At 35.7% G+C, this 22,937-nt stretch overlaps 1 protein-coding gene across 3 annotated transcripts in view; it reads left to right on the forward strand.

The window, feature by feature from the left end:
* ZNF326 (zinc finger protein 326) overlaps window positions 1–16,861 on the forward strand; it is a 35,448-nt gene extending 18,587 nt beyond the window's left edge. For all 3 annotated transcript variants that reach the window (XM_055401596.2, XM_088835471.1, XM_088835472.1), the window contains 6 exons: window positions 2,889–3,000; window positions 4,784–4,931; window positions 6,058–6,157; window positions 10,642–10,772; window positions 11,814–11,909; window positions 15,782–16,861. In XM_055401596.2, the coding sequence (XP_055257571.1) occupies window positions 2,889–3,000; window positions 4,784–4,931; window positions 6,058–6,157; window positions 10,642–10,772; window positions 11,814–11,909; window positions 15,782–16,120 (926 nt within the window). In that variant the 3' untranslated portion in view covers window positions 16,121–16,861. The remainder of the gene's footprint in view (window positions 1–2,888; window positions 3,001–4,783; window positions 4,932–6,057; window positions 6,158–10,641; window positions 10,773–11,813; window positions 11,910–15,781) is intronic.
* Window positions 16,862–22,937: the final 6,076 nt, after the last annotated feature.

Raw genomic sequence — 22,937 nt, forward strand, 5'->3', positions numbered from 1 at the left:
CCCACAAGATATATAGTCAATAAGCCCATGAAAAAGTGCTCAACAGTTAGCTAGCAGGGAAATAAAATCAAGACCATGTGAGATTGACCACTTTTACTTACCTGAATGACTAGAATCAAAAAGATTCTAACAGGCCTTAGCAAGAATGTGGAGAAATCTTCATATACCATTGGTGGAAATGTAAAATGGTCCAGGCACTTTGGAAACCAGTTCCTCAAATGATTAAACAAATTTCCATATAATCCAGTAGTTCCACTGTTAGGTATGTATCAAGAAATATGGAAACATATGTCTGCACAAAAATTTATGTACAGATACACATACATCATTATTCAGAGTGTTTATACGTCTGTTTATATCAGAGGTATAAGCCACCCAAATGCTCATCAGTGGATGAATGGTTAAAATGTGGTTCGTCCATACAGTAGAATATTTTCCAGCCTTAAGATGAACTACTGATAAATGCTACAACTTAAATGAACCTTGAAAAGGCTAATAAAATGAAAGAAACTAGTCACAAAAGTCCACATATGTGATTCTTTTCATTTGAAAGTGTAGGGTTAGAAAGTAGATCAGTGGTTGCTTTGGGCTGTGGGGGTGTATAGGGAGAAATAAATAACAGGATACCAGATTTCTTTGTGAGGTGATGAAAATGTTCTAGAGTTGATTAAGGTGATGTTTGCACATATCTGTGAATGTTCTGAAAAACAATGGATTACATACTTCAAAAGGGTGAATCATATGGTATGAATTATCTCTTAATGAATCTTAAACATTTGAGCTGGATTATTGTTACTTTCTCTGTTACTGTATTTTATTTAGCTTTGTAATATATCTAAATGAAATCAAGGGCATTTGATCAAAATAAATTGTCAAGAATATACATAAATAAAAGGTAAGGAAATATCTTTTTCAGCATTCTTTGTGAAAACATAATAGCAAATACTATACAACAGATACTTTACCTATTTTTGACTGTACACTGAATTAGGTTTTGTTTTTTATATTTATTTTATTTTTGCCTTGACGATTGAAAAGTATTTAATCTTTCCAAATTAGGTGACATTACAAGGGATTAAAAATTTCTCTCCTCTTTAGAATTAATATTGGATTACCTCTTGTTATTGGGACTGGGCAAGGTGAAGATCATTGTAATGAATGAATATTTCAAATTTTTGTGATCTAACATCTTTGCATCCAGTTTAAAAAATAAGATACATTAATTGTTAAGATGAATTTATTGCTTCCTTTGATATTGGAGGTGCTAAACAAGTCATGATAACCTTCAAATAATTATTTTAAAAAAGAAGGTGGAAGGGAACAAGCAAGGAGGCCTAGATAAGTCCTACTTTAAAACATGTTTTTTGTATAGTTTTGGATACTGACAGTATATTTTGTTCTTTGAATTTCATTTCTATTTAAATCGCTTCAGGATTAATACATGTATCCAGCTTGACAAAAGGATTGTATCAATTGTTAGTAAACTAGCACTAACTGAATGCTTACTGCACACTAGGCAGCAGTGTGTTAAAGGGCATAGCAGGCATTGCTTACATAATTCTCACATCAGCCTGCTCAGGTATAGGTAGTGTACCACCCCTCTACAGCTGAATAAAACAGGAACAGAACAGATAAATTTGCTGCCTGGGTCAAACAACTGGCAAAGCCAGGGTTTATTCAGGGCAGGTCTTAATCTAGAGACCTTTCAGGTGAAGCTCAATGTGATTGTAATGGAAAATAACTTTGTGTTACTTTGTATTATATTATCCTTATTTAAAACAACTTTTTTTTATAATTATAACATTACAGACATTTTAATGTATCATATCAAAAATATATTTGAAATGGAAAATATTGGATTTTTTCCTCAAAATTATGAATTATAATCCAAAACTCGGTAACACTTTGAATACTGTTTTTAAAGCTACTTTCCTGCCATGCTTTGCATTGGACATCTATATTATTTAGTAAAAAATAACAGTATTCTGGAAACCTGATTAGAGTGTGTGTTAGTAGGAATAAGTTTTATACTGTTACTTGATGAATTGTTATTTACTGAATTGTATACTCTAAATATTACTAGAATAGGCAATTCAGTTGATCTTCTTGGGATAGATTTCAAAGGTGTATTTTGCAGGTATAGTTAAATATTACAAAGTTTGATATAGATACTTATTTGTCACTAAAGCAGATATATGTGACTTAACTTTTTTTTTTTTTCTTTTTAACAAAACTTGAGAGTAGTGTAATATATAACTTAAGAATGAAACCAAAATTCTGTAGTCAAATCAGGCTTTCACTGTCAGGCATGAGGTGAGCATTCTGAATGATAACCGCTGAGTATTCAGAAATAAGGTCTTGCTACGCTGATATATAGACTGTATGATTTGTTGAAATGCAATAGGAAAGGAATCACATTCACTCGTTTGGATAGAGGTACAATGTCTATCAGCTTTAGCATGTGAAAGGAAAGTGAAGTTGCTTCTAGTTTAAGGTCATATACAACCAATTTTTTCCAAAGAGTGAGGGTTTGAGGGAAACTGAAAGAGGATATTGAAAATGGTTAATAAAATAGGAACATATGTTTAACCTCTTATAAAATGATGAAAAATAATCTAGATATTGAATTTTTAAGGTATTGATTTTATATGGTTTTAAGACATCCTACTTTATGCATAGCAGATACTTAATATTTATTTATGGTGATGGTATTCATGTGAATGAAGTTTCAGAAATGCTGAGTAATCTCAAACTCTGATTTTTCCGGTGAGTTCAGTTTAGATAATGACCACCAAATAAATCATCTGTCTGTAGTTTATGAATTGGGGACTGGAAAAGGAGAATGGAGAAGTGATTTTTAGTTTTAACTTTTTTGTCTGATCCCCTAGCAAAAACTGACCCTAAAAATGAAGAAGAAGAAAAGCGGCGAATTGAAGCTCGGCGAGAGAAACAAAGACGCAGAAGAGAAAAAAACAGTGAGAAATACGGAGATGGATACAGGTTTGTGCTTAGAGTCAGAAAATTGGACTCACTAAAAAACTGTTTCTAGGATTTGAGGGTGGGAAAATTGAGTAAAGATGGCCAAAAGGTACAAACTTCCATTATATGATAAATAAGTTCTGGGGATATATTGTACAGATGATGACTGTTGTTAACAATACTGTATTATATATTTGAAATTGCTGAGAGAGTAGATCTTCAAGGTTCTCATCACAAGAAAAAAATTACAACTAATGAGGTGCTGGACAGTAACTAAACTCATAGTGCTCATCATTTCATAATATATACATTTATCAAGTAATTATGTTGTACATCTTAAACTTATACAATATTTTTAAAAAGATTTTAAAAATAAAATTTTAAAAAATATTGTATTTTTAAAAAGATTATTATTGTTGGTGTTTTAACCTGGTATTACAATTATCTGCAGTTATATAGAGTTAGCCTATGTTTGATACCTGTCTCAAGGATATTGACAGATATGTTCAGTTTGCTACTGTCCACCTCCTCCATAACTGTTTGCTCCTCAAGAATGCTTTATCACTGTCCTTGAGACTTTTAAGTCACTGACAATCACTCTATATAGATTTTACAACTAGAATTCCTGGTTTTTCTATGTGCACAAGCAATAATCTATTTGGCCAAAAGAGATAGATGTTTCATTAATTTTATGATACAGGCTGATTTCAGAAATGCAATCAGGAAAAATATGTCTTAGAATCAATAAAATACTATGTTTAAGCATCAAATGAAACAAAAAAACACCTAAACATGTTTCTTAGAAAAGGCAGATAAATTAATTGGGATGTGAAAAAATTCCTGAGAGTCAAATGAAAAGGAATGATCAAAGATATATAGAAATGATTTTGATTTTTTGATATTTACAGTCATCCCTTGATATGCACAGAGAATTGGTTCTAGGATCACCACCCCTTCTACACAGCCTCCACATCCCCAACCCCTTGGAAGACCAAAATGTGAGGATGCTCTGTGAGGGTTCTCACCTCGTTAAGATTAGAAAACTAAGGCCCAGGGAATTTAAGTTGCCTAAAGTCACATAAGGGTGCTAAGAAATAAACCCACTAGATTTCAGATTCTATACTCTTACTCAGAAAAATATAATAGTACTCTAAGGAATTAGTTGGAAAATGGAGACTCAAGATACAGAAACCCATTAAGAGACTATTGTCATAATTTGAAGAAAAGTAACAGGGATATATGAGGTAAGAATAATTAAATGGGAGAAAAGGGAAAATTCATTCTGGAGTGACTCTTGAGCTTTTCAATGAGTGCATATGTCCAGTTCAGGACTGTTAGTCATCCTGAAGTGATTTTTGATCATCTGAGAGCTCTAATAGAGTGAATTATGGTTTTCTGGTGTCCCACCTACCTTTGTTTCTACTTCAGTGATTTGGAAGCTTGAAGATAGAAGAGTGTAACGTTGGTGGAACTTTGGAACTTGATACTGCTTGAAGTTTGCTTTGGCTTTCTGATCTAGACTTGAAGTGGATAGTTAGGGTTAGATGAAATAGATCCACTGATTCTGTTTTCATACCCAGTAACTCCGATGTGGTCCAGAAATGCCAATCAGTATAATGATAGTGTTGTCCAGACAGGTACTTAAAATGTTATTTTTTTCTGACTTGAGCTAAATTTAAATCAACCATTACTTGGAAGAGAAGAAATCATTTATGCTGGTAAATTGATTTCATTGGTATAGTCTTATGTATGCTTTCTAAGTAAATAAGGTAATATTTAAAGAAAAACTTTTTTCCCTTTACAGAATGGCATTCACATGTTCATTTTGTAAATTTCGAACATTTGAAGAAAAAGATATTGAACTCCATCTGGAAAGTCCTTCACATCAGGAAACATTAGATCATATTCAAAAACAAACCAAATTTGATAAAGTGGTTATGGAATTTTTGCATGTAAGTAGTTATTTTTGAAGTGAGAGGCACTTGATCTGACATTTGAATTTCTTATATTTTCATTGTTACCCATAGTTCTCCTGTTTTATATTTCTAAGAATTCAATTTACTGTTCACTTAAAAAAGGTTGTGTTAAAATTAGCTTAGAAGTAGATGTGAATTCCTCTTTCATAGATTGTAGATTTGTGATTTGAGAGTACATTTTACATTTTTTACAGAAGTTTCTGACAGATGTGTCAGGAGAATTCCTTTAACAGCTGTTTATTGATACCAAATCAGCTATCGTCTATTAACAGTCTTCTACATACCTGGTGTTGTGCTGGGTATTTTTCTTCATATTTCATTTCAATCTTATACCAATTTGTCTTTATCCTAAAAGATTATGCTCAGAGCAGTTTAGTGACTTTCAATAAATGGAAGTCTGAATTGAATTCAGAGCCAGAGAGCCTGTTTGTTTAGCGTCCTTTATCAGAATGTGGTCATCAGTTCAACAGTTTTTCTTGAGTACTTAAGAGTAGGTGCGATTCAGGCACAGCACCTGAAGACACTGAAGACACAGACATTCCCTTTAGTGAACTAACAGTAATTGGAAATCAAACACACGCACACGCAGATGACACTATTAAGTAGAAGAGCCCTGAGTGATAGTGTAAGTAGAAGTGACTTGGAGAAGGGTAGGATAGTTTGGGCCAGGGCTGAAGCTGGACTGCTAAACGTACTTGTAATTAATTTGGGCAAAAGAGATGGAATTGTTAGAAGGTTAGAAGTACAGTGATCCTGTATCCTTGGAGAATTGTGTACCTTAATTAAATTTCTTTCTGTAATTTTGTTTAACTGGTTCCTGTCATTTAGGACTTAAGTATTCACTTGCTCTGAAATCTCTTGCCTATTCCAGCTGTCTTTGATCTATCTATATATATATGACTAAAATATTAATACATCTTGAAAAGTAGTTTTGTAGTTTCTTGGTACTTCATTATAGTCCTTTCAATTAGATTGTAAGCTCCTTGAAAACATTTACCCGTTCTTACGTAACAGGTACTATTATTTTTCACAGGCCAAGCATGGTACTGGGCCTATACTCCGTATTCACTAAAAACTTTTTGGATTCTATTTTGTTTTCTAGGAATGTATGGTAAATAAATTCAAGAAAACATCTATTCGTAAGCAGCAGACAAATAATCAAACAGAAGCAGTCAAAATAATAGAAAAGGATGTAATGGAAGGTAAGTTAACAAATTGATTTAGAAATTTACATATATATTTTATATACCATAACCTATTTCATTGTAAATGATGCCGTTAGAGTGATCCAGTACATAGTCATATATGGTAGGCCTGAGTGGTTCATCAGAAATGAACTCCTTTGATTCCTGTTCTTATGCTTACAAGTTTATCACTACCTTCTCTTACGTCTTTTGCTTCATTTCTTTCATAGAGAAAGTAACAGCTTTGCCTCTACTGAAAGATACAGTCATCCCTAGGTATCTGAGAGAAAGAGGTTTCAGGACCTGCTTGAGGTATCAGAATATGCAGATACTCAAGGCCCATAGTTGGTTTTCCAGTATGTGTAGATGCAGAAGCCATGGATACAGAGGGCTGCCTGTACTTCTATATGTCATCTATCTTATTCCTTCTCATCTCCTTAAAGACTTCTGCTTAAATCGTGAATTCTTCTCGTCTGTTTTTCAGTCTTTCCTTGTCTTTTGATTCTGTCTCTGAAGCCTATACACTTAATTAAACAAACAAAAAAGACCTAAAGAAAAAGAAAAACATAGACACTAATTCCTCTAAAACCTGCCTTTCTCTTTAAACAGCCACACTTCTCTAATAGTCCTCACTGTCTCCGTTTCTTCATTCTCACTTACTACTTTGCCCACAGTGGACACGTTTCTGCTGTCATTAGTGTACTGAAACTGCTGTGATGGAGCAGACCAACACCAACTTCAGCTATATTCGGCAACGTTTTCCACTGATAGCTCTATTATTTGTGAATCTGTTTCCTCCCTTGGTTTCTGTGGTACTCACTGCCTCTCTTTACTCCCTTGTCATTTTTACTCTTGGTGCTTTTCTTTCTCTACTCAGCTTTTAGAAGTTGATATTTTTCAGTATTCTGTCAGTCCCATTAACATTTCTCTTTATATTTCTTTCTGATAAATTAATTTATATACAGAATTTAAATCAACATCTATATGTTGATTATTTATAGATCTATATCTCCAGCACAGATCTCTCTTCTGAACTCCAGTCTCCTGCATCTAACTGCCTACTGACATCTCTCTTTAGCAGTCTCACAAATTGAACATACTAAAGTATTTATCCTTCCCTTGAGTATCCCCCACTCCATGAAGAAAACAAGACAAAACTTAACATGTATCTCCTTCATTTATCTTGGAAAGTGGCCCCATCAATGCCAGAACTGTGCAGTTAATCTTAGTACTTACATTTGCTTTACTATGTCTGTAGTATTTTGTTCTGTCGATTCTATCTTTTGAATATGTGCCAAGTCTTTTTTCTTTACATCTTTTAAAATGAATGAATTTGTTAAAATCTTTCTGTGTTCTACTTTTCTAATTAGTTTCCTTCCTTTCAGTCTTATCTCTTATTCTACTACATGATTTTATTACTTGAAGCATTTAAGTAATAAAGTGGCTTCTACATCCTCCACAGAATAAAGTTCAAATTCCTGGGCATGGTATACAAAGCTCTTCATGATCTTGGCCCTGCTCTTTTCCCCTTTGTTCCTTCTTTAGTCTATGCCCCAGCAATACTGAATTACTTATAGTTCCCAGAAAGTGGCATTTTCTCTTAGATCTTTCCTTTGCATAGACAGCTGTCTCTCTGGGTCTGACAGAGGTTGGTTCTAGGACCTTCCTGCAGATACCAAAATCTGTGACGCTCAAGTCCCTTATATAAAATGGGTGTAGTATTTGCATATAAAGCATGCATGTCTTCTTATATACTTTATTTTTTGGACATTTTCTTCAATTTTATTTTAAATTTATTTATTTTTGATTGGAGAATAATTACAGTATTGTTTTGTTTCTGCCATATTTCTTATATCATCTCTAGATTACTTATGATACTTAATGTAAATAATTGTCAGTGTGGATTTTTGATATTTTGGAACTTTTTAGAAGTTTTTTTCTTTTTGTCAATATTTTTTGTCCATGGTTGGTTGAATCTGCAGAACTGGAACCAGCAGATACAGACGGTCACTGTATAGTACCTTACAGTAATACGTCAAGAATGAAATGTGAAAGATCATGCAGATCTTTTTATTTAGTTGAAGCTGCATGTTATCTATTGTTTTCTTAATCAAATGTCATGATAAATTCAGTTGCTCAAGGAAGAGCCAAATCCATTTTTCTCAACATAAAAAAATACATGATTCTTTAAAAATGATATAATTCTAAGGAAACTAGTGTGTTCCTAACAGTTTTTCATATACAGCATTTAAAGAAAATTCCTGTGAACCTACATATGACTTGCTGCCACTGCTGCTGCTAAGTCACTTCAGTTGTGTCTGACTCTGTGTGACCCCATAGACGGAAGCCCACCAGGCTCCTCTGTCCCTGGGATTTTCCAGGCAAGAACACTGGAGTGAGTTGTCATTTCCTTCTCCAGTGCATGAAAGTGAAAAGTGAAAGTGAAGTCGCTTAGTCATGTCTGACTCCTAGCGTAGCGACCCCGTGGACTGCAGCCTACCAGGCTCCTCCGTCCATGGGATTTTCCAGGCAAAAGTACTGGAGTGGGTTGCCATTGCCTTCGCCATATAACTTACTAATTTAATATATTTAACACATTTACTAAAGTCCTGTTACGTGGCTGGCACTGTTCCAAGGAACCAGAGATTCAGTGATAAGCCTGGGAGCCAAAGCTGTTATTTTCTTTCCATTGAGATGTGTAGAAATCAACAAATAAAGTAGGTTTTAAAAACATATAAAGTAGCCTTCACTTGTAATAACCCTCAATCACCGTTTTTAAGATCTAACATATACTTTTGTCTTTTATGAATCCAATTTTGACTTCTTTTTCCCGTCTCTACCCACCCACATTCATAAGCATGAAAATTCTTATTTTACTACAGAATCAACATTTTTATATTATATTTTTGGGGGTTGAACTTACAGGCCTCAGAAAATCATTGTATGAGTAGGAAATATAATGTAATTATACTTTATAATTTTAATCTTTTATCCATATAGTTTTTTAACTTTATTTTTTAAATTATAAAAGTATAATACACATTTACAGGAGACTTGTAAAATGCAGAGCAAAGTTATACATAGTTCCACTGTATATTACAATTTTTTTTTAAGTAGATAAATTAAGTTTTTTTGGTTGATGTTTCAGTATCAAACTCTCAAATATTAATAGAATGAATAGGTAGAAAATTAGAATGATATAGTAGACCTGATGGAGAAGGCAATGGCAGCCACTCCAGTACTCTTGCCTGGAAACTCCCATGGATGGAGGAGCCTGGTAGGCTATAGTCCATGGATGGAGGAGCCTGGTAGGCTATAGTCCATGGGGTCGCTAAGAGTCAGACACGACTTCACTTTCACTTTTCACTTTCATGCATTGGAGAAGGAAATGGCGACCCACTCCAGTGTTCTTGCCTGGAGAATCCCAGGGATGGGGGAGCCTAGTGGGCTGCCATCTATGGGGTTGCACAGAGTTGGACACGACTGAAGTGACTTAGCAGCAGCAGTAGCAGTAGACCTGAAAAGCCCAATGAACCAATTCAACATAATTAAGATTTATGCAATTTTCACATAACAGCAGGATACAAATTCTGTTTAGTTCCCGTAGACTGTAAACCAGAAGACACTGAAACAAAGCCAAGGACATAAAACAAGGGGTAAAAATGTCGTAGTCTAAAGGTATTGAAATCCTAGTCTGTTCTCCTGTCACTGTGGAGTTATGTTGCTGCTGCTGCTAAGTCACTTCAGTCGTGTCCGACTCTGTGTGACCCCATAGATGGAAGCCTACCAGGCTCCCCCTTCCCTGGGGTTCTCCAGGCAAGAACACTGGAGTGGGTTGCCATTTCCTTCTCCAATGTGTGAAAGTGAAAGTGAAGTCGCTCAGTTAGCGACCCCATGGACTGCAGCCTACCAGGCTCCTCCATCCATGGGATTCAGTATCAAAAGAAAATTGAAAATAACCTACATATTTTAAAGTGCAGTGTGACATTTACCAAGAGAGATCTTTGACTAAGCTATTGAAAGCCTCAATAAAGTTCACAGGCTGAAAAAACACAGGTGATGATTGTAGAGAAGAAAGCATTTAAATGAGAAATTAATAAAAAGATTAGTATCAAAATGAGAGGTTAAGATCAAAGATACTTTAAAAACCTCATGTATTTAGAAATTAAATGTCCACTTTTAATTGATGTGTGTATCTAAGCAGCCATAACAAGGAAAATATTCATAACAAAAATGAAGAGAAAATTTATTAGGTTTGTTGCGTGCATTCTGAAGCTGCTCATTGCAACTAAATACCATGTGGAATTTTGAATAAAGTATGAAAACAAATAATTATCCATATCGTTTTTAATCTGTGAAGATTTATGAGATATGGTAGAATAGCTCAATCCTTTTTTTTGGAAGAAGTATAAATCATAATGGAAATGAAATAGTGAAAACTTGATTTGTCAGAAGTATATGAATCATTGCTTTTCTTATTAATAGTTACATTTCTTTTGTAGGTGTTACTGCAGATGATCACATGATGAAAGTAGAGACTGTTCACTGCAGTGCTTGCAGTGTGTATATCCCTGCTTTACATAGCTCAGTTCAGCAGCACTTAAAGTCTCCTGATCATATCAAAGGAAAGCAGGTCAGTTTTAATCTACCTTAATGAAGTCATTGAATTATTTATTTAATCCCTTATTGCCCTTTAAAGGCTATTGTTTCACACCTACCTACTTGTGTACAATCCAGTTGATCTCATGAGTGACTTACTGTAAAGATACTTAGAGAGGCAGTATAGTATAGTGGTGAAGTGTAGTATTGTGGGCTCCAGAGCAAGACTTCTGTGAATCCTGGTTCAGTACCTACATATGTTAAGCAAGTAATAAACTTTTCTTTTCCTTATCTATAAAATGAGGATGGATAAATCTTATGTGATTGATTAAGGATTAGTTTAATTAAAATGTAAAAGGCATCTAAAGTAGTACCTGGCACATGGTATGTATTCACGAAATCATAGCTGTTATTGAACTGCTTTTTTTTAATTGTTAACATTTTTTAAAGGTGGTGCAAAATTGTTTCATGAGTGTGTGTTTGTGTATTTTAGAACAAAAATGAAAGACTTGTTTTTTGATGACTGGGAAAAATAAAAAGCCAGTTACTTTCTATTGTTACATTTTTACTAGAATTTGCTCAGAAATTCTAGGAAACTTTTACTATTTTCTTCTTGATTAGTATGATTTTGCTCCTATGTTGGTTAGTTTTATTTAGTCAAATTTATTTCAAATAAAAATATTTATTTTGTGAGAAATTTGTTTGAAAAGCAAATTTAAAAATTCAAGTATTAAAGGCTTGATAGCATGAAAATTAATAGTTGGAGTAGCTGGGGCTGGGGAAGGTAGCTCTAGAATAGATAGGAGAGAAAGCAACTGTTTAGTAGACTTGGACTTAGAGAGTATTTAGTGACTGGGTGTTTTTTGTTGAAGTTCACTGGCTTTTTGAATCTTCATTGTTTTAATTCATAGATCATTTAGATTATAGTCAGAATAGCTTTTGTTGTTCTATAGCTTTATTTGCCAGAAATTAAGTCATTTAATTCTAAGAATTTGAGCATGCAGTCATTTTAGTTAAGGAAATATTTTTCATGGCGTCGTTTTCAAGTGTCTCAGTGTGTTCTGTTTTTTCATAGGCTTATAAGGAACAAATAAAAAGAGAGAGTGTCTTGACTGCTACAAGCATTTTAAATAATCCAATAGTGAAGGCACGATACGAACGTTTTATTAAGGTAAGACTTGAGAGCAAAACCTGGGTTATATTGTAATGTTGTAACAGTTAAATATAGCATGGTAACTCTTTGTGATATTTAATATAGCACAAAATTAGGAGAATTTTACTTGATATCATACATACAGGTAAAATGTCCTTTTTCCTAGTTGTTGGGATTTGTTGGGGGACAGGAGCAAGACACCATTCCTTTCTCATTCCCTTTCTAGCTCTGGGTCATTTGAGAGATACACAAGAATCTTGATAGAAGACCCAAATATCAGCTTTATCCTTGATTTTTTTTTTTTTAGGGGTGACTTGGATGATGTGTCTTAGTTACTGTGGACTTTCTAGTATTTCACTCCTAGATAGACTTACCTCCCTCCAACTTCTGTGACTGCTTTAGCTGGACAGCAGTAGGATTCGCTGAGTCGACCACATGACAGAGCAGATTAGAATGCACCCTTTCCGTTGCTTAGGAGACACAAAAGAGGGTCTTCATGCCCAAGTGTATCCCTTCTGTCCCCTCTTGGTTGTTCCTAGTGAAGGGAATTGCAAAGAGGAATGACCTATCCAATTGGTATTTCTTCTTCTAAGCATACCAGTTGGGTAAGTCATTCCTGGATGACACTTGGATGGGAAGCAGGAAGTTCAGATACTTTGCTTCAGAAACAAAGTTCCTGCTCATAGCATCACAAAACCAGAAGGAAGGAGGTTTGGTTCTGTTAGGAAACTCAGAGGTGAACAATTAGGTAGGTATGCCTGGCCTACTGCTTCTCAGGATTTTGCCATATATTATTCCAGTGATCCTCCTTTACATATTATTCCTCAACCAGATGACTTCCAAGCTGAATAAATCTCAGTTCTTTCTGCTTGTTCCAGAAGGCCCTATTTTCTGATTATTCTATTTGGCACTGTTTACTGCACTCTTGACACCATTTTTAAAAGGTGAATACAGCCCTAATTTGAAATCATATTTTGTTGGAGATATGGTGTCAAAAAGATTAAAGCATCATAGCTAAATTAAGAAAGATTAGATTTTTATTATCCTTGCTATATCACAAACTTGAGAGGTTAATTGTTTCTAATGATGTATGAAGGTTATTTGTAATGAGAAAAGAATACAAAGTAGAATTTCTGTGTAGGGTTTTCAAGCTACACTTTAGAGTCACTTCATGGAATGGGAGATGTTGGAATATCTTGCCTCATGTGCATACTGTGGAGAAGGTACCTTAACTGAGAATCTTCTAGAACCTTGTTACTCCATGTGATCCAAGGATCAGCAGCATTGACATCACCCTGGAGGCTCTTTAGACATGCAGAGTATCAATTCATATCCAGGCCTATTGAATAAGAATCTTCATTTAAAAAAAAATTGTAGTTGATTTATATGCATGTTAAAATTCAAGAAGCACTGGTATTACTCAGAGATGCTCTTTGGCATTTTTTGTCCAGCAGTGCTGTCTGCTCTGTTTCTTGCTGTTCTAGAGTCCACAGAAAACTTCTGCTCATAATCAGCTCTGGTCATGGCTTTAAAAAAACGTTAATCTTTAAGTGCTTAGAATGACAAAATACCTTTTAAAATCTTTGTCCTGTGAAATAATCAGTTCATCAGTTTCTCCCAGCTCTCCACTTATATATGTTGTTCTGCCTTCACTCTGGCCTGGACACTCGTGGTCAGCCCTTGTAACAGTGCAGTGCTGCCATTCTAAAACTCTTTTCTTAATTTTTCTACTGCTTACCATTTATGGTTAGGTTTACTAACTATCTTTTGTGTTAAAAATATCATGGAATTGTGCCAGTACTATGTTTGCCAGATTTCACTGCAGTTCACAATAATTTTACTTGCTGTCAATCAATGTAATGTGCTTTCTGTAGTGACTGTTTCAAACTTTTCACTCTTCACATATCCAGGTTTTATTCTTACTCCCTTCACTTACCATATTCTTATCTCTTCTCTCGCTCTGGGAAATTGAAGACCACTGGATGTGAACTTGTTAACTTTTCTCCTTTCTACTTTAGAATTATGTATATTTTTTCTCATTGTTATATGTGAAGGAAAATATTCTTTGTGCTTCATCTGTGTTCTGTTTCATCGGTTATCTCCTTATTTTCATCTGAATTTTCCCCCCATTTATCCCAAAGAGACATGTTTATGCGTTTCTTAAACTAAAAATGACTGAACTTTTCCTCGACGTTAGCCCTTCTTATCTCTTCTCTTACCATCATGCTTGAAAGGGTGGTTTACCCTGCCTTGTGCTCTTTAGTTCCTGTACATTACTCACTCTTTAGTCTAGCATTTCCCAATAGGAGGTGTATGATCAGAATCCCTGTGAAGTTAAAGTCAATTAAAAGCTACCCAGGCCCCTTATAAGACCTTTTGAATTAGGGCTTCTCAAACTTTTCTGATAAAGATATCTCTAAATGCTTCTTAAATTTGCAGATTATCAAACTTCTTTCCTGGACACTTGATTCAAGAGGTTTAGGTCTGAAATTATTTCATTTTGTGCTTTGAGCAAGAGCTTCAGTACTTCATTAAATCAATATCTCAGAGTTATGGGGTCTGGGTCAGTGTGTGTTGAGAACTTAAGAGGGAATTGTGAAGATTCATGCGCAGTCATTGCTATCCAACTTCCATTTACATTATACTTTTAAAACTGTTCTTTCTAAGATTACCAGTGACTTAATTTAATTTTCAAATAAAAATTTGTAACATTTCATTGTTTGTTATTTTAAACATACAGAAGTTAAGGGGATAGTACAATAAATCCCTCAGGTACCTTTCCTCAGCTTTAATTATTTTCAGCTTTGGTGAACTTATTTCGGTTGTTTTCTACTGTTACCTGTTTGCATCATGTAACAGTGTTGATCTATTAATTTCATTCTTGAAACTTTGTTTTGCTAGGTGATATTTTATAATCCTAGGTTTCTGCACTGAGTATTCCTTTTCTAACTTCTGTCCCTATGTACAAGCTTTTTCAGTAGGCTTTATTCTCAGCCTTTTTTTTTTTTTCTCATTCCCTCAGCTCTGCCCTGGGCTATCCTTTTTAAGACCTGGCTTCACTATTCACTCTGTGCAAGCAATTCACAAATCTAAATACCTTACTTTGAAGTCTTTCCTCTTCTGACTTGCAAATTTATAGTTGCCCTTTAAACATTTAGACATCTTAAATTCAAATTATATATAGTATATACCTGCTGCTTTTCCCCATCTTAATTTACCCATTCTGTCAATGGTGTCACTTTTTACCCTTTCATTTCCTGGGCTATTAAGGTAGCCCAATACTAACATTTCTTCTCTTGCTACAGCCACTCAACCTGCATCGTCCTACATAGTGTATCTTAAAGTGTAGCACCAGTCTTATATTTCCGTTTTAATAACCTTCATTGCCTCTTCATTTCTTATATTATTAATATAGCCTTCTGATATGCTCTAATTTATGAGACATAATCCAGATACATAATTATTTAAGTAAATTAAAATACTAAAGTTGTGAATGTTTAGTGAATTACAGATTTATCTTTTTTAAAGTAAAACTAAGGTATGATACTTAAATTTGTTTCTGATTTTCATTTGAGTTTTCAAATGTACTGATTTTCGTTTGAATTTTTTAAAGAGAACTTGCAACAGTAATGCATTGAATACTGATACAATTAAGTAGAACATAAATCTTCATCTGCTTTGTTTTATGGAGTATAAAGTACTGACTTCAGGAATATATATACCACATTGGTATGAAATAGATACTCAAAAAATATTAAATAGATTTAATATAAGTTGAAATTAAGTTTCAAATACTATTTATTTTTAATGATATAGCAAATAAAAATTTCACTGATTAAAAAATAAATGCTCTCTTTTAAAAGCTTTTTTTTTTTTTTTCATGTTTTTAGGGTGAGAATCCCTTTGAAATTCAAGATCATTCTCAAGATCAACAAATAGAAGGAGATGAGGAGGAAGAGGAAAAGATTGACGAACCTGTGGAAGAAGAAGAGGAGGAGGAGGAAGAAGAGGAGGAAGTGGGGGAAGTGGAGGAAGTGGAGGAAGTAGGGGAAGGTGGAGCAGTGGAAGGGGTGGGGGATGCAGAGGAAGGAGGTGACGTAGAAGGAGCGGGGGCAGTGGGGGCCGTGGGGGCAGGGGAGGGGGAAGGGGAGGGAGCAGGGGAGGTAGAGGAAGAAGCAGCGAAGGAAGAGCCTGTTGGCTTTTCTGTTGACCAAGCAGAAGAAAATTAAATATAAGGTATTAGTCAGTTTTAAAAGAAGCTTTAAATTTCTGTCCCAATGTGGAGAAGGGTAAGAATTTCAGTAGTTTCAAATATGAGCGTTAACACCCATGTTGCATGCATTCCACACGTTACAATTTGTTTTATATAATTTCTAAATGTTTGGCATTTGTTTAATAAAATGAAGGTAAGACTATTTTAGTTTAGTTTTTATAGCTACCTACCTTAGTTTTGAGAAATGGTTTGTATAATTTTTAAGCTTAATTTTTATTACTTTATTGGTGTTGAGGATAACATGTGTATTGTTAGTATGTCTATTCTATTCATTTGAACTTAAATGCTGCTCTTGGGAGTATATATTCAAGTGTGCATTACTGTTTTGAATACTTACCCTAGAAGAGATACGGTGGGCAAGTATTTTGTGCTCTGTGTATTTTTTACTGCATTGGACGTTGAATATAGTAATTTGCGTTCAGATACGCTTAAAGGCTTTTTGTGACCATGTTTCCCTTTGTAGCAATAAAATGTTTTTTACAAAATCTCTCCCTGGACTAGCAATTTAAAATGAAACAATTAATCAAATGACTATATAAAATTGGAATTTGCCTTAATATATGAGTTCATCTTGGTATATGAATGTTTTAAGATAATTAAATTGACTTGAATTAAAGAAAAAATTTATTTCACTTTTTTTAAAGTATGATTAAAATATTTTTAAACATAATTCAAATAGAGATCAGCCTGTAACTGACCTGTTTATACTTGTTTTAATTCACTCATTTTCTCTGTGCCCGTGTCAGATCTTGAAATCTTCTTGGAAATACATTTGAATACAAATAATTTTTCATAGTGATGTTAATTCTTTTTTCACGCCTGCTTTTGGCTGAAGAACCAAGAAGCAGACAATCACTTTTTTAAAAAAGAATTATTTTTCTCTTGAATATTTCTCTCCTTTTTACAGCTCATATGCATCATTCTCGAAAGAGAAGATGAGATTGATAGATTGTGTACTCAGTCACTTCAGTCATGTCTGACTTTTTGTGACCCTATGGACTGTAGCCCACCAAGCTCCTTAGTCCATGGGATTCTCCAGGCAAGAATACTGGGGTGTTTGCCATGCCCTCCTCCAGGGAATCTTCCAGACCTGGGGATCAAACCCGGGTCTGCTGCATTGCAGGCATATTCTTTACCGCTGAGCCTTTGGGGAAGATAGATTGATAGATTGTCTAGCTTCAAATGACTGTCTGTATCACTGAAAAAAGTATTGCTCTTATTTGAATCTTAACTCTGGTAAGGAATCTTTTGAGAGGGGGATTCTTCCAGTGAAATTAGCTTCTGAAAAATTTGAGGCATTGGATAGATGAACATATGGGAATATAAATAATTTTAAGGCATTAAGTGGGTGAATGTATGGGCATTTGTAGAATTTCACAGATAATTTCTCTTTTTGTGTACCACAGACTTCTAAAAATAGGTTTTTTAAAGGTCAATTTGGGTTTATTGTAGTGGACTAGATTAGCTTATCTTTAAGCTGGGATTGGGAGTCAAATAAGAGAAGGTTAGTTGAAGATTAGAGAAATTAAGATCTTATCTAGGAGTCTGTATTTACTTAGACATCAGAGAGCCTTTGTGCTCAGAAGTTATAGGATTTGATAGATGTTCCTATTTCTCATTTATTTTAAAGTTTTGGGGAAGGATTAAGATAAAAGGAGACTAGTGACTTAGCAGCAGTAGCAGCAGATCTCTTTAGATTAGAATTGCAGCCAGTCCTCTGTATCCACAGGTTCTGTATCTTCAGATTCAACCCACTGCAGATCAAAAATATTTGGGAAAAAAAAATTCACAAACTTTCAAAAAGCAAAACTTGAATTTGCCAAGCACTGGCAACAGTTATGTGGCATTTACATTTTACATCATGAGGAACGCTGGGCTGGAAGAAGCACAAGCTGGAATCAAGATTGCTGGGAGAAATATCAATAACCTCAGATATGCAGATGACACCACCCTTATGGCAGAAAGTGAAGAGGAACTCAAAGGCCTCTTGATGAAAGTGAAAGAGGAGAGTGAAAAGTTTGGCTTGAAGCTCAACATTCAGAAAACAAAGATCATGGCATCTGGTCCCATCATTTCATGGGAAATAGACGGGGAAACAGTGGAAACAGTAGCTGACTTTATTTTTCTGGGCTCCAAAATCACTGCAGATGCTGATTGCAGCCATGAAATTAAAAGACGCTTACTCCTTGGAAGGAAAGTTATGACCAACCTAGATAGCATATTCAAAAGCAGAGACATTACTTTGCCAACCAAGGTCCGTCTAGTTAAGGCTGTGGTTTTTCCCGTGGTCATGTATGGATGTGAGAGTGGGACTGTGGAGAAAGCTGATCGCCGAAGAATTGATGCTTTTGAACTGTGGTGCTGGAGAAGACTCTTGAGAGTCCCTTGGACTGCAAGGAGATCCAACCAGTCCATTCTAAAGGAGATCAACCCTGGGTGTTCATTGGAAGGACTGATGCTAAAGCTGAAACTGCAATACTCTGGCCACCTCATGCGACGAGTTGACTCACTGGAAAAGACTCTGATGCTGGGAGGGATTGGGGATGGGAGGAGATGGGGACGACAGAGAATGAGATGGCTGGATGGCATCACCGACTCAATGGACATGAGTTTGAGTGAACTCCGGGAGTTGGTGATGGACAGGGAGGCCTGGCGTGCTGTGATTCATGGGGTCGCAAAGAGTCGGACACGACTGAGTGGCTGAACTGAACTGAACTGAACTGAAGTAACCTAAAGATGATTTAAAGTATAGGGGAAAATGTAGATAAGTTATATGCAAATACTGTGTCCATTTTATGGCTTCTCGAGTGGTTCAGTAGTAAAGAACCCACCTGCCAATGCAGGAGATGTGGGTTCCATCCTTGGGTCAGGAAGATCCCCTGGAGAAGGAAATGGCCACCCACTCTAATATTCTTGTCTGGATAATCCCATGGACAAAGGAGCCTGGTGGGCTGCAGTCCATGGGGTCTCAAAAGAGTAGGACTTGACATAGCAACTAAACAACAACGAAATGTCCATTCTGTATAAGGGACTTGAGCATCTGTGGATTTTGCTATCTCTGGGGGTCCTAGAACCAACCCCTGCAGATACTGAGGGATGACTGTATTGGATTCTTTTGGCGCACTAGTAGAGTACTTTTTTTTAAAAAAAGGGTCCCAGGTAATTTGATATGTGAAACTTTTGGAAAGATTTCTATTTAACAGGAGTTTCTGTAACAACTTCTAAACATTTTAGAATGAGAGATAAAGAACATCTAAGTAGTAATTTTTGTCAGAAACATGTAAAAACATTTATTCAGATTAGTTTATTTGCAAAGTATTAATAGAATATATTGTGTTGTGCTTAATTCAGAGATTTAAATTTTGTATATCTTTTCAGATAATTTGTAGATAGGCAGTTTAGTTTGCAGGCAGATTAATTTTTATGATCCTTAGTATTTATATTTTCAATATTTTTGTGATATTACATAAATGTAACACTTTAATACACTTTTAACTTCTGTTATCCAAGTATTATTTGTTTTCTTTATCAAAAGACTAAACATGTAGTTCTGTAACCAAAGAAATTTATATACAACATACACAGTTGTTTAAACAAGATGCCTAGGGACTATTCTATAGTATTCTCTTTTTATCACTGTCTACTTCCAATGTCCTTCCAATGAATATTCAGTGTTGTTTTCCTTTAGGACTGACTGGTTTGAATCCTTGCAGTCCAAGGGACTCTCAAGTGTCTTTACCACCACCGCAGTTTGAAAGCAGTAATTCTTCATCTCCCGGCATTCTTCATGGTCCAACTCTCGCATCAGTATGTGAACATTGGAAAAACCGTAGCTTTCACTGTATGGACCTTTGCTGGCAAAGTGCTATCTCCGTTTTTTAATATGCTCTCTAGGTTTGTCATAGCTTTCCTTCCAAGGAGCATCTTTTAATTTCATGGCTGCAGTCGCCATCTGCAGTGTTTTTGGAGCCCAAGAAAATAAAGTCTGTTACTACTTCCAGTTTTCCTTCTTCTATTTGCCATGAAGTGATGGGACTGAGGGGTTGGAGAAGACTCTTGAGAGTCCCTTCCTTGTACTGCAAGGAGATCCAACCAGTCCATTCTAAAGGAGATCATTCCTGGGTGTTCATTGGAAGGACTGATGCTAAAGCTGAAACTGCAATACTTTGGCCACCTCATGCGACGAGTTGACTCACTGGAAAAAGACTCTGATGCTGGGAAAGGTTGGGGGCAGGAGGAGAAGGGGACGACAGAGAATGAGATGGCTGGATGGCGTCACCTACTCTGTGGACATGAGTTTGAGTGAACTCCAGGAGTTGGTGATGGACAGGGAGGCCTGGCGTGCTGTGATTCATGGGGTCGCAAAGAGTCGGACACGACTGTGCGACTGAACTGAACTGAACTAAACTGATGCGACTGGATGCCATGATCTTAGTTTATTGAATGTTGAGTTTCAAATCAGCTTTTTCACTTTGCTCTTTCACCCTCATTAAGAGGCTCTTTAGTCACTCTTTACTTTCTTCTATGAGACTGGTATCATATGCATATCTGAAGTTGATACTTTTCCTGGCAGTCTTGATTTCAACTTGTGATTCATCTAGCCCAGCATTTTATGTGATGCACTCTGCATTTGGGTTTCCCTGATGGCTCAGTGGTAAAGAATCTGTCTGCCAAAGCAGGAGATGCAGGCTCAGTCCCTGGATCAGGAAGATCCCCTGTTGAAGGAAATGACAACCCAGTCCAGTATCTTTGCCTGGGAAATCCCATGGACAGAGGAGCCTGGTGGGCTACAGTCCATGGGGTTGCAAAAGAGTCAAGCATGACTTAGTGACTAAACAATAACCACCACCTCCAGTCTAGAACTGAACCAGTCTGTCAGGGGGTCTGTGTTTTCTACTTCCTGAATTTATCTGCTCACTCTTCACCTCAGCTGCTACCAACTCCAGTTCAAGTCACCATCATCTCCTTCCTGAACTGTTGAAATACCTTACTAACTTGCTTCCACTCTTACCCTGTTAGGATTCAGTTTTCCACCCAAAAGTATAATCTTTTAAAAATGTAATTCAGATAATGTTAGTTTTCTGGGGGCTTTTTTGGTACCTGTACAGTCCAAACTCCTTATCATGGCAGTCAGGCCTTGTTTAGATCTCCGACTTTATATCATTCTTGCCACTGGCTTTGATGGCCTTTTTTTAGTTTTTTAATGAAACCTACCTATCTTTAGAACTTTGCATTTTCTGGAACCTGTACCTGTCAGCTTTCATTAGTAGGCGCTTCATCCTTAGGGTACCTTAAATGTTAGAAGAGGCTGCTCTGAGGAAAGATAAGGATAGTAGTTCTTAATTTTTGTAAAAGTGATAATTTAGGGGCATATGTGCCCCAGATGTCCTAGGTCATATTCTTGGGCAGTGGTGTGTTTGTAAGAGGTATCCCAGGTGATTCTGTGGGTAGTCATCATTGATTGCATTTGAGAATATTTGTAGTGCCTTTACAGAAATTTTAGTGAATTTACTGAAACTCATATCAAAGCAGGGGCATTTGTCCTTTAATAAGCTGTTATAAGTTTGAGAGAGTCTCCATAATGTTTTATGAAAGCATTGGAATGACCTGTTAAAGATCTCTGGTGTCAGAAAAGGGTCTTGTTTTTGTTCTTTTTCCTCTTATTGAATTATTTCTTACAAGCATTTTGTAAAGACATAATAATAGGAGGAGTAGTTTCTCCATATAACGAGGTTTCTCTTGTGTCATTCCCCTACTTAGAATCCTTCATTGGCTTTCAATACCAGTCAGTGTAATTAATATCCAGATCTCTTTAGGGTGGCATCTGTGGCTCTGTGTTTTGTTCCTTTTCTGTTTCTTCAGCGTTATATATCAGGCTTAACATATTTGTATTAACTGCCTCTCCCCATAAACATTTGAATTTATGATCCTGCTTCAGGAGACAGGAGTGGTTTTTAGAGTAGCCAAGATTTGACTATAACCTGACTATATTATAACATCTGGATATTCTATTTGTATTTTACAATATCACACTATTGTAGAACATACATATTTATATCTTATATTTTATAGTACTATATAATCATGTAACACAGTCCTCTCTTAAGAATGAGGTTGAGGTAAAAATGAGAAAAGGAAAGATATACCCATCTGAATGGAGAGTTCCAAAAAATAGCAAGGAGAGATAAGAAAGCCTTCCTAAGTGATCAGTGCAAAGAAATAGAGGAAAGTAATAGAATGAGAAAGTCTAGAGATCTTGTCAAGAAAATTAGAGATACCAAAGGAACATTTTATGCAAAGATGGGCTCAATAAAGGACAGAAATGGTATGGACCAAACAGAAGCAGATGATATTAAGAAGAGGTGGCAAGAATACACAAAAGAACTATATAAAAAAGATCTTCATGTCCCAGATAATCATGATGGTGTGCTCACTCACCTAGAGCCAGAGATCCTAGAGTGCAAAATCAAGAGGGCCTTTGGAAGTATCACTACAAACAAAGCTAGTGGAGGTGATGGAATTCCAGCTGAGCTCTTTCAAATCCTGAAAGATGATGCTGTGAAAGTGCTGCATTCAATATGCCAGCAAATTCGGAAAGCTCAGCAGTGGCCATAGGACTAAAAACGGTCAGTTTTCATTCCAATCCCAAAGAAAGGCAGTGCCAAAGAATGTTCATACTACTACATAATTGCAGTCATTTCGCACACTAGCAGTGTAATGCTAAAAATTCTCCAAGCTAGGCTTCAACAGTATGTGAACTGAGAACTCCCAGA

Source organism: Moschus berezovskii, chromosome 4 (genome assembly GCF_049115385.1).
Source record: "Moschus berezovskii isolate FMDL1 chromosome 4, NW_MosBer_1.0, whole genome shotgun sequence".
NCBI lineage: Eukaryota > Metazoa > Chordata > Mammalia > Artiodactyla > Moschidae > Moschus > Moschus berezovskii.